At 34.9% G+C, this 13,588-nt stretch overlaps 1 protein-coding gene across 3 annotated transcripts in view; it reads right to left on the bottom strand.

The window, feature by feature from the left end:
- Window positions 1-13,588, bottom strand: part of Zc3h12c (zinc finger CCCH-type containing 12C) — a 71,080-nt gene that overhangs the window by 22,955 nt on the left and 34,537 nt on the right. For 2 of the 3 annotated variants that reach the window (XM_013511233.1, XM_013511234.1), the window contains exon 2: window positions 8,721-9,472. In XM_013511233.1, the coding sequence (XP_013366687.1) occupies window positions 8,721-9,472 (752 nt within the window). Of the gene's footprint in view, window positions 1-8,720; window positions 9,473-9,768; window positions 9,787-13,588 lie in introns of those variants that run through there. The other variant, XM_013511235.1, reaches the window with a different exon arrangement.

Here is a 13,588-nt window from a genome sequence, read left to right as displayed (position 1 = left end):
TTCAAGGGTAGGCCAACATAGTGAAAATAACAGTCTCTGGAACCAGATATAAGTTTAAGTCTTTTGTGTACAACTTCTCTGTGTGATACTGGGCAAGTTCTTATTCTGAGGCTCAATTTCTCATTTTTAAAATGAGGACAACCCTACCTTTCAATCTACCATATAGGATTGTGCGAACTAAACAAAGTATATACATAAAACCCAGTGATGTGTCTGACATACAGAAGGCTGCAATAAATATCAATTTCCTTACTTTCTCATGTGCCTTGAGTTCAAATGTTTAGAAAATGGAAAAATATTTGGTTCAGAATGATGAAGCCCATAAAATAAATCTTTGTTTAACAGGTTTAATCCCACTAGAGAATAAACTGACTTTTAGAGGAGTAAATTTGACGTGTGGACATCCCTAAACAGTTTTAGTTTTCAAAAGAAACAATAACACAAAAGAGATCAAGGTAATCAGCAGACTAAAAAAGACAACTAAATGCTTTTCTATAACCCTCTTTACTTTTTTATATAAAATTTTTTGACTAATACGTTTGCTACATGTTAAAGTGTACCACTATACAGTATCCTCCACTGGAGGATTAAAGGATGGACTATAAAACTTCTAAGACTTCAGTGGGTCATTATATTAGATCAATGGGTCTTACTATCATGGTAAGGGCACAAGTTAGCAGGGTTTACCTTAAGCACATAAAATAAAAAATATAAAGGTAAAAAAATATCTTTTAAATGTATAAGACTATGTTTGAATTTTTAATACCAAAGCTCTTCAAGTTTATATATAGTTAATTTGCTTATTATCAGAGGAATTCAGGGTATACCTGCTGTTAGTCGCAGAATAAAAGTAATATATAATAATGTTGATCAGTATTTAATAAACACTAAATTATTAATATTAAAGCCTACGTGCTCTCCAAATATTTGGTGAATTAATTTTACTTTTTCTTCCAATTTTAGGCCTGATTATGCATAAGCCATCTTAGACATAAGAAAGGGATAGATTTTAATTTTAAAGAACTCTTCAAAAAGCAGCTTTAAAACCTCCACTAATGCATTTTTCAGTGCTTAGTGGTTGTTAAAAAAATTCTCCTCTGAGCCTTAACCAAGGAGAAGCGCAGCTGGCTGCTGCCTTCAACATGAAGCACAGAAGTCAGAGCGGGTTTTACTTTTTATCACTGTAGTCCAATTAAGTTTTATACTGTATTTGAGACCTGTAATTAATTTCATATTGCTGGCTCCTGGACATGTAGGGGTTTTCTTGGGAATTAAAGGCTCATAATTATTTATTTACTTAGGCATGCTTATTTTGTTTCTCAGAGCTACTCAATTTTGTTATTTTTGATCTCTTTTCCAATATAGCAAGACACTGTGAAGCTAAATCGAGTTCTCAGGATGCTGAATACAGAACAGACAATCCAAACAGTAAATGCATGTGGTTATGGAACACAACCAAATCTTAATCGACGCTGATCAAGTTCTGTTCCAAACAGAAACTCCACAGCACGGCACGGAGGAACTTCTGAGGAGCAGGGCAGGGCATAGCTACGTGGGCGAGAGAGCACTATATACGCTCCCAAATGCAAACAGAACCCTGCTTTTACTTGTTCTAAAGACTGGGTCTCTGTGCAAGCTTTGCAGGATTGCACTGCTTTAAGAGAAACTGAAAGTGGAAAACTGTTGATGTAGGAGGATGAAAATACTAACTCACTAGAGCAGTTTAATGTGAAATACTTATACCCCTCCAGGGGGTCATGAACGTAACAGGAGCATGGACACAGAGGCAGCTTTGAGAACTGCAGAGGGGAAAGAGGAAGATTTCCCTCACCCTGGAAGGCCTGTGAGCTGAGACAAAATTAGTAAGCCAATTAGAAGGATAATCTAGATCCAAGTGGGTCACTGAGCTGAAGATGATCAAAGTAACAACAACAACACCCACATCTGCTAAGCAAAACTAAAATTTTTTATTAAAATTAGAAAACGTGGACTCTAAGCACTCCCATGTTGTACTGTTGGTCACACTGTATCTTGTCAATAACTTTATATGAACTAAGATTATGACAGTTGCTATTTCGTATTCCACAGTGGGGTTAACAGGAAAACTTGCTGCTCCCTGGCTTACTAAAATACATGACACTGGTAAGAACTAGAGATATACACTTAGAGCTCTAGAGAGAGGTATGGAATATGACTAATATATGTCTTTGTCAGGCCCCACACTGATATGATTAAACAACAAAAACAGAACTAATTCTGTTTCTTTTCATGGTCACTAAGGATTCTCTTTAAGAACAGTAGGAAAAATGGGGCATTGTAACTAACCTGTGAATAGTACCTGTGACACTCACCTAAAGTGAAATTAAGCCATCTCTTCATTAATGTTACTTGTAGTAAATTCAGACTTAAAAAAGAACAAGACACTCTGTTGACAGGCTGTTCAACAGGTGAACCACGTATCTTTGTGCTAAGTCCTTGAAATCTGGTATGTACTTTACACTTACAGCATTCAGACTTGACATATTTCAAGAGTTCAACAGTTATAGGTAGGCAGTGGTTACCATACTGTGTCACACAGGTCTACTGCACATAATTTTGATATATTTTTGTTGAAGGAGCCAAAAACAAATTTTAATGAATTCTGGAAATATTTAGTCCTTTTTGCCATTTGAACCAAACACAGCAGGTGTCAAAGAAAATTTTAAAACTGTAAGTCAGTACTGTAAATTGAAATTACATAACAGGACAAGAAATTAATCAATCAATTGAAGGTAAATCTTAGGAGTGAGGCACGGAGGCCTATAAGCAGGAAGAAAATGTTCAAATAGGCAGGGGAACAAGGGAGTGGGGAGAAGGGAAACAAGGGAAAAGGAAAAAAAAGGACAAAAGGAGGAAAAAATGGAAACAAAGCTTTTGCAAATGGGGTGGGGAAGAGGGGCTGAAGAAAGGGAAGGGAATGGGAAAAAAGAAGAATCAAGATATATTATGTACAGGTGCAAATTCCCTATGAGGAATGTGACCACTATGTATATTAAAAGTATACCAACAAAATTAATTTTTAAAAATCAAGTTATAACAACTACACATGCTCTGTTCTTACTTTAAATTTAAATATCTGACTCCTATTCAGAGTTTTAGAAAATTACTCTAATGATTCACTTAGAGAGCTCGTCTATATCCCAGTTCATCTTCACTTGCATTCTAGCATCAGTTTTTGGGGGAGCGTAGACAGAGTATAAACTATCAGGCAAATGGTAAGTTCTGTGCCATCTAATTGATACACCCAAAGGAGTGACATTCCCAGTCATCTTTTTCCAGGAATTTTCCACAGTCTCATCTTTGCATATATTTTCAAGCAAGGTTTCCTTGTTTCCAACCTTAGTGCCCAACTCTACTCTCTAAACTTCTCTACAGACCGATCTTTCCTAAAGCCCAACTGCACTGTGCTATCTTCCTTAATTAAATTCTTCTGCTGTTTCTCTATCGCTAATAGGTAATTCATAAACAGATTCTATTGTCTAAAAGTAATGCATATGGGATTATTAGCAGACAAAATACTTACCATAATACTTTGTACTAACACGCACCTAGAAAGCCTACCAACTAGTCAGGAGATGTACTACAACTCCAGAAACCTGGGCTCACTGACCGAGACAGAAAACTTGGACTGATGGAGGAAGAGTTGAAATAGTTCGGACATATGAAAAAGAGAAGACTGGGGTGCCTAACTTCCATTCCGGCACTCAGTTTGTGCTACAACGTCATGGCGAGGCAGTGATAAAGCTCTGGGTTTTTTCTTTCTACTTCCCATTCTTATTTTACATGAACTCTGGAAGGAACTGAGGTAGAATGTGAAATTTTAGTTAATTTTAATAAAGTCAGACTCCTAGGTCATGGATGCATACTGAAGACATCAAATACTTTTAGGAATCAAAGGACACTAGCATCGATCTATATTCTCATTCCTCACGCCTCACAAGATCTTCATTCCCTCCCTTTATTTATTCCTCCTTCCACCCCTCCTCCTTTCTTTCTTCCTTTTCCCTCTCTCCACACTCTTTCTTTTGTAGTACTGGGGACTGAACCCAGGGCCTCACACATGTGAAGCACGGGCTCTACACTGAGCTACACCCCCAGCCCAAATTTGTACTTTCTTAATGATATAATAAGTATCTAAACATAAAACCACTGGAAAACCTAAAAAAAAAAAAGCGCTGGATTAGTTTAAGGAAATATATGATAGTATAAGGAAATATATATATATATATATATATATATATATACATACATACATACATACATATATATATCTTTTAGTTAAGACAGGGTCTTGCATGTAGTTCAGGCTAGGCTTAAACTAACTATGTAGTCCAGGCTGCCCTTGAATTTGTGGCAATCCTCCTGCCTCAGTCTCCTGAGTGCTGGGATTACAGGTGTGCACCATTTGACTAGCCACTTAAGGAAAACTATGCATTTAACATAATGGGGACATATGTAGATGCAGACTCATTCTCTATTCTCATGCTGACCTATCCCAAGTTTAATGGAATCACAGATTTTGAAGAATGATGAAGTTACTTGACAGAAATAATAAAGACTTTCATTTTAGCAATATGATAAATATCAATCATATTTTTTTCCATGTCTCTAGCAGGAGTATCAATTTCCTGGCATAGCTACACTAAGAAGTATTTGCCCTATTAAGGAAGGAGGACTATTTGCTGTAAGGAAGAGAGTCTATTTGTTGAATGGTCTATTTGCTAAATTACTGAGGAGTTTTAGAATTCAAAGTAGTTGTAGCCTTTTGTCAGAAAATATTGGTCTAGCTCCACTAAATATAAATTCTGTTCTGTGCTACATTTCAAAACCAAATACTTCTTAAATTGCATAATTTATATGCAAATTTAGGCTTTCATTAAACTTACTCTTCTAGTTTTGTACACTTATGTCCTTATTGATCTTATACCTCGCAGTAAACAAGCTATCACAACTGTGTTAGATCAAGTTCCAATATTTGTCTCATATTTTTAGTAAATTGCTTATTTAGTAAACTTACTTGATGCCTATCAATGTGGTACATAAACAAAAAGAAGCTAATGAATCCAAAGAAGAAAATATTACTCAAGGCAACACAGGATCACTGCAACTTTGAGACCTATGCTGTGTGTACATATTCTGGGACAATTTTGGAGTCCTCTCAGCTTTAAAAGGCCAAGTATGCTCTATGAAATTTATTCATAAGGATATGAGGGACTGTTAAATTGCTATGCCTATACATGCCAAGCGTGTGGTATATGCTCTCTCTAATTGTAATGAGCCTGTAGAGTGAGAATTTCTCTTTTTGTAGGCTGGAGAATTTAAACAACTTGATAACAATCACAGAAGTAGCACGCAGAGAATTAAATATATTTTAAAAAGCTATTGCTTTCCTACATTTATTTCACATGTAAAGATTCATTTTTATCAGTTGTATGTACGACACTTACATGAAAATACATTCTCTTATACAGAGAATCTGGGCGATAAAGGAAATAGAATGGTACCTTATTCTAAACCTTTACTTACCATATATAATCACTATACTGTATGTGTACATTTATTACAGATAACAGGCTTGCTAAACTTGACATGAATGGGAAATTAATTACAAAAGTATATTTATGAATCTCTGTATTTTTGTTGTATTAGGATTTGGGACCTGAAGTACATTTTTTTTTAAGTAACTTTGTTACTTTAGGTAGAACCTACAAGTAGTAGAATGTAAAAGTTCACTATAAATTTTCATGAGTTTGGTGCTTTCAAAATTATGGCCATGGTACATTTTATTGAGACTGACAGTTTAATGCTGCCATAATAAAAATTTCTTGTCAACTTGTTCCCTCCTAAAACGCTTAAAGCACTTCAGTTTAAGTGTCAGGCCAAACTATTAGATGTAGAGAAGAAATCAATCTGCACAGTCCTATTTTTTATTGCCAGGGGCACAGAACGGTGCTAAGCTTATGTATGGGAAGAGGTCTGTTATGTAAGAATTGTTCAAAATGCTTTCATGACGCCACCTGCCTTTTTGTATTACAGATCTCCTGTAAATAATTCTCACCTTGCCAGACAAGTGAAGTTCAGAGCTCTGTGTGAATTTTCAGTTATCTAGATCTTTCTTTTGGGTACTAGGTTTGAATTACATGAGTTTAGGAGGCTGGTGCAAATGTGACATCATTTATCTAAATGACATCCATCTTTAAAATTCACTTTTTGTAAATCTCATGCTTTTTTCCTTCTTAAAGGTCTTGTTTCTGTTCATCCAAAAGCATACCTCCCCCCATTTCAAATTTTGTGTTTGTCTCCTCCTTCACAATACTGCTTTGAAAATCAAACTTGTCTCACGGGGCTGCGCCCTTCTTCTCCTCACCCGTCCTCTCAGTTGACTTTCAGTTTTAGAAACAAAACCAAAATCGTTTCCCAATTCTCCTTCCTTCACCCTTCCCATCCTCTCCCCACCTTTTAGAATAATAGTCTGTAGATCTGATCTTTCAATTCTGAACATTTAGCAACTGAGCTTCTATCTTTAATACCTATGACGTTCTTAAAAACAATGACTTCTTGTATATTGTGCCTTCTGATCATTTTTTTTTAATACAACGCTCTCTTTCCTTTTGATGACATTTCCATATCTCTTGGTTTTTCTAGCATTATTTTTTCTGACACTAGTGCTATTTACTATTATTTCCCTAGGTCTCACTTTCTTTTACCTTCTGACTTACAGATACTACAGTACTTTTAGTGTGAAATGGTTCTCAACACTGGCTATCCATCAGAAATAACTGTGGCATTTTAAAAAAATATGTCATTATTTCAGCTCAACTACAGTCCCACTGAATCAGACACTTTAAGGGTAGAAGGCTGGAAGGTGTATTTTTAAGAACTCTGATGGTAAGTCTGACATATAACCATGGCTGTAGGAACTGTATTCTTTTTTTGGGGTGGGTACCAGGGGTCGAACTCAGGACCTTGTGCTTGCCAGGCAGGCACTTGTGCCGCTGAGCTATATCCCCAGTAGGAACTGTATTCTTTAAGAATCTCTATAACCTTCCTTCACTATTCTGCTTTCCCAATTTTATAGCTTTTGGGCTTACACATCGTCAGTAAGGCAACTGTTCAGTGTTATATGGATTACTGCAAGGAGAAAATCATTCTCTCGCCAAGTTTGGGAAAAATCAAACAACAGAGAGGTTATCTTACTGGACAACCTCTCAACACCACGTGTACAGTATTCTTCATATGTCTATAACAGTTGTTAAGACTCTCCTTACTTGATTAAAAAGGGCTGCTTGCACCCAAATTATCTCCTACCTCTACATATCACTGCCACATTATCATATGAGGCACACTTCTACTCCTGACACTCCTCCTCAAAACCTAATTACCCTTGGGTTGCAAAGCCAAATTTAAATTCTCTGGTTTAGTACTCAAGGTCTGGTCAGATCTGGCCCGAACCATGGCAATCTCGTTTTTTCTTTTTTATTATATAATAAGAGTGTAGGCTTTGATCTCAGACATGCGGTACTTGAGCTTGAATATGTTTAACCTTGGTGAGTAATATGAACCATGTAAGTCTAAGTTGTTTATAAGAAAAAAGATAATATTGCCTCCATCTAGAAAGGCTATCTGGACAATTACACACTGATCCACATCATATTTTGGGTGTAAGAACTTGTTATCACCGACTGAAGACAGCAGTTCTCAAATTTCAATACACATCATTATCAGAAGGTCAACTTCTTAAAAATGAATGCCTGGGCTCCACTTTTACTTGACCTGTTAGGTCTGTGTAGGGCAACACTATAAATGTAAGACACACACCAGATCTCAGAGACTATTAGAAGAATAACGCCCAATAATTCATTAGTGATTTTTAAAATTGATGATTTACTAGAATGATATTTTAGCTATATTGGTCTAAATAAAATGTATTATTCATGTCAATTTTACCTATTTCTTTTTACTTTTTAATATAGGTACTAGGAAGTAAAATGAGATGTCTTGTGCACTGTATTCCACAGATCAGCACAGCTAAAAAATCTGTGTTCAGTAAGTTCTCTTGGTTAGAGATCTTCCAATGACTTTTTGAGAAACAATATGCAACTCCAGCTCTCCAGAAAACTTGAGTCTTCATGTACCTTTTTATTCCCAAATTAACTATTCAGATGTGCTTTGAATTCTGAGTCATCAAATGCACTAAAAATTTCATCAGAAGATTTGCCTTTGTTTCTTTTTTCCTCAGTTGCTAAAAAATTATTTTTAATTGCATTTTATGACTGGAATAAAAAAAACCTTACAACTATGGCTTAGATTTGTTCCCAAATCAATAAAATAGTTTGCTTTCTAGAAGAATTAACAGTTTTTTTTAAGGTTATTCAACTTCATGTGGAAATAAACTATTTGATTAGATTCCAAATCACTGAGTATCACTCATCAAATACTATCACGCTAATTTTTATGCTATAGTAATTTAGTCACATGAGGAAAAAGGAGGTATCTGAGAAAAGGGTGTCAGGCATGAATATACAGATAGCTGAAAAGACGGAAAAATAATGTTTACTAAAGCCAACGTTGGGATGCAGAGTAAAGTTGACTGTAATGATGCTGATGAGGTAAACAGTCAGAATTAGAAATAGTTTTTAAAGACTTGAGTAATAATTTTCAGTGAAGATTTTTTTACTTACCTCATGGCCACATTGCTGCCGTCAATGACTACTGGTCTCAGATTTTCACCATCATCGGTCATGATCTCTTGCATTGGAGATTCAGATCTCTGAGATTCCAGAGAAGATGCTTCCCGCATTATACTGCTAATGGTATTAACTGTTTGATCAGCTTCAGTTTTATTTCCAAGTTTGACAAGTTCTCCCAAAATATCATTGATTAAAGCATCGGTACCAAGTTTGTTTAACACAAGCTGAACTTGTTCTTCCGAATAACCTAACTTCAGTGCAAACTCCAGTTTTGTTTGGTATTCTCGCACCACGTCAGGGGGTTTCTTGACTTCCTTTGACGGCATCTGGGACTCTTCAGGTTTAATGTCTTGCAAAATTTCATTACATTTGAGTAGGTGAGGCTCTAAGCAGGGAGACCTACATAATTGTCTGTGAGTCTTGGTTACTAAGCACGGCTCTCCTGAGATGCTACTCAATTGTTCTGCCTCATGATCAGAATTTGTGCTTTCTTCCGAATCACCAGAGCTCACATTCTCTTCGGACACCTCCTTTTCCTCCTTCCTGGCATGAGCCGTATCCATTGCTGATTTTTCTACCATTGGCCAAGGAGCAGCTGCACTTAGTTGTGGGTCGGTGCTCTCCACGTAAAGGTGGCCGAGGTCATGCCCCAGGTGGTCCTTTAAGCCCATGAAGCTGTTACATGTACTTGACTCCACTTTGCTGTTCTTTCTGTACTCCTGAATGCAAAGTACCCCGTATTCCTAGAGAAAAATGTGAAATATTTAAAATTTCATATTTATGTTTGATTTGTCTCAGTGGATAAATCAGAAGAAAGCTGCCAAACCAGGGAATACCTCGTGCGTATTTTTGTTTCTATCCACTTATCACTAGCCAAAACCATATTGTGATTTTTTTTTTTTCAAATGAAGACGTTACAAACTAGAGTCTACGGCCATACCACCATGAACGCGCCCGGTCTCGTCCGATCTCGGAAGCTAAGCAGGGTCGGGCCTGGTTAGTACTTGGATGGGAGTTACAAACTCGAAAGGCCATGTACCTCATTCTTTCAAGACGATCAAGTTAGTAAGTAGTGAAACTGGATTTTTTTACTTAGATTTTGTCTCACTCAGAAATCCATCCCTGCTCCACTATGTCATACTACTGCTTAACCTTGATGGAAGAGATTTTGCACGTACATATCTAGAATGACACATGAAGCATTATATTTTATAAAAGCATGTTTTGGATACATCATGACAGGTTATATACATTTTGTTTAAAAGAATACATAAAAGTCTCCAAAAATTCTTTTAAAGGGAAGGGAAAGGGGACAAAAAAATGAATTAACATGTGTTATGTACATATACCAACTGCCCACAAGGAATACAAACATTATATACTACACACATGTACTAGCAAACTTAAATAATAAAAAAGACTATAAAAACAAAAAGAAAATCACATAGAAAAATTAATTGATAAATCTTAACAATCTAAATTACTTTCAAAACTATTTAGATACTGAAAAATATATATTCCAAAATGGCCAACAAGTAACTAAGTAATTATAAAGTTTATTGTATCCCAGAAATGAATATAGTTTTGGTCTAATAATTATGATTTTACTAATGCTGCATACAGTAACTGAATATAATGTCTAATATTATGCTATCCTTATTAAATGGCAGGGACAGTACAGTCTATTTCATCCCAGGGGAAAAGTTTCTCTAAACTTATGTGCATATATAGAAAGAAATTGAATATTTCACATAAAATTAGCAGTAATAATTAAGTGAATTAAATTGTTATCTCAGCTGCTTGAGTTTTATGAATGTAAATACTTCTGTATTACATCTAGTTAATAACAGTTAATCTGTATTTCATCAAAATTTATCTTTTTTCCTATTTTTCCCCTATAGGATCATTTTTACTGTTTAAAATGTTTCAGCTGTTTTACTATTGTTCCCTTCATGCCTATTAGAAATAACTGTTTTAAAGTTATTTTTTCATGTGCTTCATTCCAAGGATGATACAAGCACCAGTGGTTCAGTGATTTAGAGGACTCCGGCGTTCTGCTCTGGTGGAACAGTAGGAAGCCAGCGGCAGCAGAATTTGAGACCGTTACAAAGCACATATTAAAATGACTTATGAAAACTGGGAAAAATACTTTATTCTGAAACATTTTAACATAACGCATACACTAGAAAAGAGGTATTATACAAATGTTAAAAGAAAATATTAAGTGATTTTCTGAAAAGTCACAAATTTGAAAGCATACTCATCTGCTTATTAGCGAGTCAAGTATTTCTACATAATGAATAAATTTGACTAACTATGGGAAATACTAGAGACAATAACATGGACTCTTTAGTAGTGCATTCAAAATTCCCTCGTGTAGAAGAACTACTCACTTGTATAGAAGTCTCTTCACGGTTTATTCTCTCAGAAGGTGAATTAGCTTTAATATCATTTTCTTTATTAAAGCATTCCTTAGTTTTAGAGAAACATCCAACTTTCCTAGTTCCTGGTTGTTTTGCGGATAAAAGGAAATATCCCTTAAAGTATACATCTGCTCCATTATGAAGCTGCAACCATTTCAGTTTTTTCTATTAATATGGATATGTGTGAGTCCAATTATTTAGAATTAAGAAAAGGATTTTGAAAGCAAATCCTTACACCCTCTGATTTATTAACTACTGTAATATACTAACACCATAATGCAAGTAACAACTCACAACAGCATCCTAATAAAAGGATACAGTTAAAAGAAAAACCTACACTGTGGCCTTCGTAGAGCTCCCACTGAAAGTATCTTAAACAAGGAAAATCTATTGGAAGCTGAGCTGCCTGGCAACCAGAAGCTGGTTGCTAAGCTGCACTCCTTTAACATGCCATCATGAATGCTAGCACAGTGAAAGAATAATTTGGTATGAACAAAAGCCTATAAAAGAGACTGGGACTTAAGTGCGTCTGGTTTACCCTCTGAGAACAATGCAGCTGCCAAACCAATCTGGAAGCTCCGACATCATTGTTCTGCAAACCCCACAATCTGCTCTGACTGCAGGAAGTGCATTTAATGGGCAACATTTCTGATCTCCCCTGAAAAGTTTGGGTTTTGCATAAGTGCTGTTGTGAGATAATTCTCCAAGATAATGACTTGCTGACCAACTCCCTGAATTGAACTAGGAAATATTATTTTAATATTGAGCCATAGTGTGTTCTTTTGTGGGGGGAGAATGTATCAGACAAGATGAATACTTATGAAGAATACAGTCAGTAAGGGATGTTAGAATGAAATGTTCTGTTGAAAAGATAAGTGAATTTTCTTAATTTTCCATATTTCAAAGAAATAAGACCAGACACTGTAAAGTTTTTAAATGGAAAATTAACCACAGGAAAGAAGTATTTCAATCTTTCTGTTTCAACACCAAGCTAGTATTTTAAGATACCAATGGTATTACCTAAATCTCCTCTACTATATACTTGTTATATGTCTAGAAAATAGTGAGAAAACTGGATTATCATTGGTTGTTTTTGTAATAGTAAATACCAAGACTATCTTGTATACAAATACTGTTAGTGACCATCAGATACTTTTAACTTGTAATAATTCATGTAATTTGTACCTAATATTTAATAAATTTTTTATAACAAGCTGACATTTAATGCTAAAAATAAATGTTAAGTTGGCCTATTTTTTCAGATTAACACAATTTTATTAGGTAATATAACTTTCATTTTAAAATATTCTGGTTGAATTTTCTCACACTGACAGGCCTCTTTTCACTGGTTAGCTCAGAGAAAGTTATCTAATCTTATCTTGTACTAAACAAGCAGTTAAATGACTTTTACCACCTGTAAAACAAGCAGTACAAATAAGAAAAAAATGAGTTCACTCTCTAGGCAGGTATCTATCTATCTATCTATCTATCTCTCTATCTCTCCATCTGTCTATCTCTCTAATAAATATATGTATCTCACATATATAGGATCACATAAATTTGAAATAACCTAATTTGTATTGACCCAAATAGCAAAGATTTAGTTTTTAAAGTTTTTATCTCTAGGATGCTTCCATATCAACTTATAATTAGTAAAAGGTTGCCCTGATTTTCAATGCACTTAAAAATGATTCAGAATTTGGCAATTTTTTTTTTAAAAAATCATTCAATAATTAAACACTAATTCAAAGTTTTAAAAACAAGTACAAGTACATTCATAGGCTACAGTATTTGTTAATGTAACTGAATGTAAAAAACATAAGGAATTATTACAAGAAACTTTAGAATAAAGAAGGGCATATGATCTTTATTTTTATTTAGTACCTTCAAAATAACCAATACAACTCTGAAAAAGAAAAAACCCTCCCATAACATCACAAAAAACAATGTTTGTACCTATTATACGTAGGGTACAAAGTTCTTTTAATTTCTAAATCATGCATGGCTTAGGCTTTTAAGTTTTGAATTTACTCAAATGCACACTTAAATAAATCACCTTAATCAAATAAATAATTAACTGATAAAAGTCAGTACCCTCACTTCATAAAAAAACCACCACAGTGAAGTTTCACATGAAAAGTAGGTCAGTGTATACTCCCATAGTTATCACACAACTCCAAGAAATACGGCCTTTTACTCCTTCTATCAGGGATCCTTCATAATTGGCCTTTACATGTATTCTTGAACACAAAAGGTCTTGGGCAAAACCCACAATAATATAAAATAGATTTCAACAATTTTAAATCTATAGATTCCAGACACTGCACTGGAAACTCAATGTTTCTTGTTAAAAGCTATCTAAAATTTACAGTATTTGTTGAACTAAATTATCAAACTAATTCTGTAAATGATAATGAAATGTAATTCATTTTTTTA

Source organism: Chinchilla lanigera, unplaced genomic scaffold (assembly GCF_000276665.1).
Source record: "Chinchilla lanigera isolate Chin_1 unplaced genomic scaffold, ChiLan1.0 scaffold00011, whole genome shotgun sequence".
Lineage (NCBI taxonomy): Eukaryota > Metazoa > Chordata > Mammalia > Rodentia > Chinchillidae > Chinchilla > Chinchilla lanigera.
This window is presented reverse-complemented; position numbering and strand designations above follow the sequence as displayed.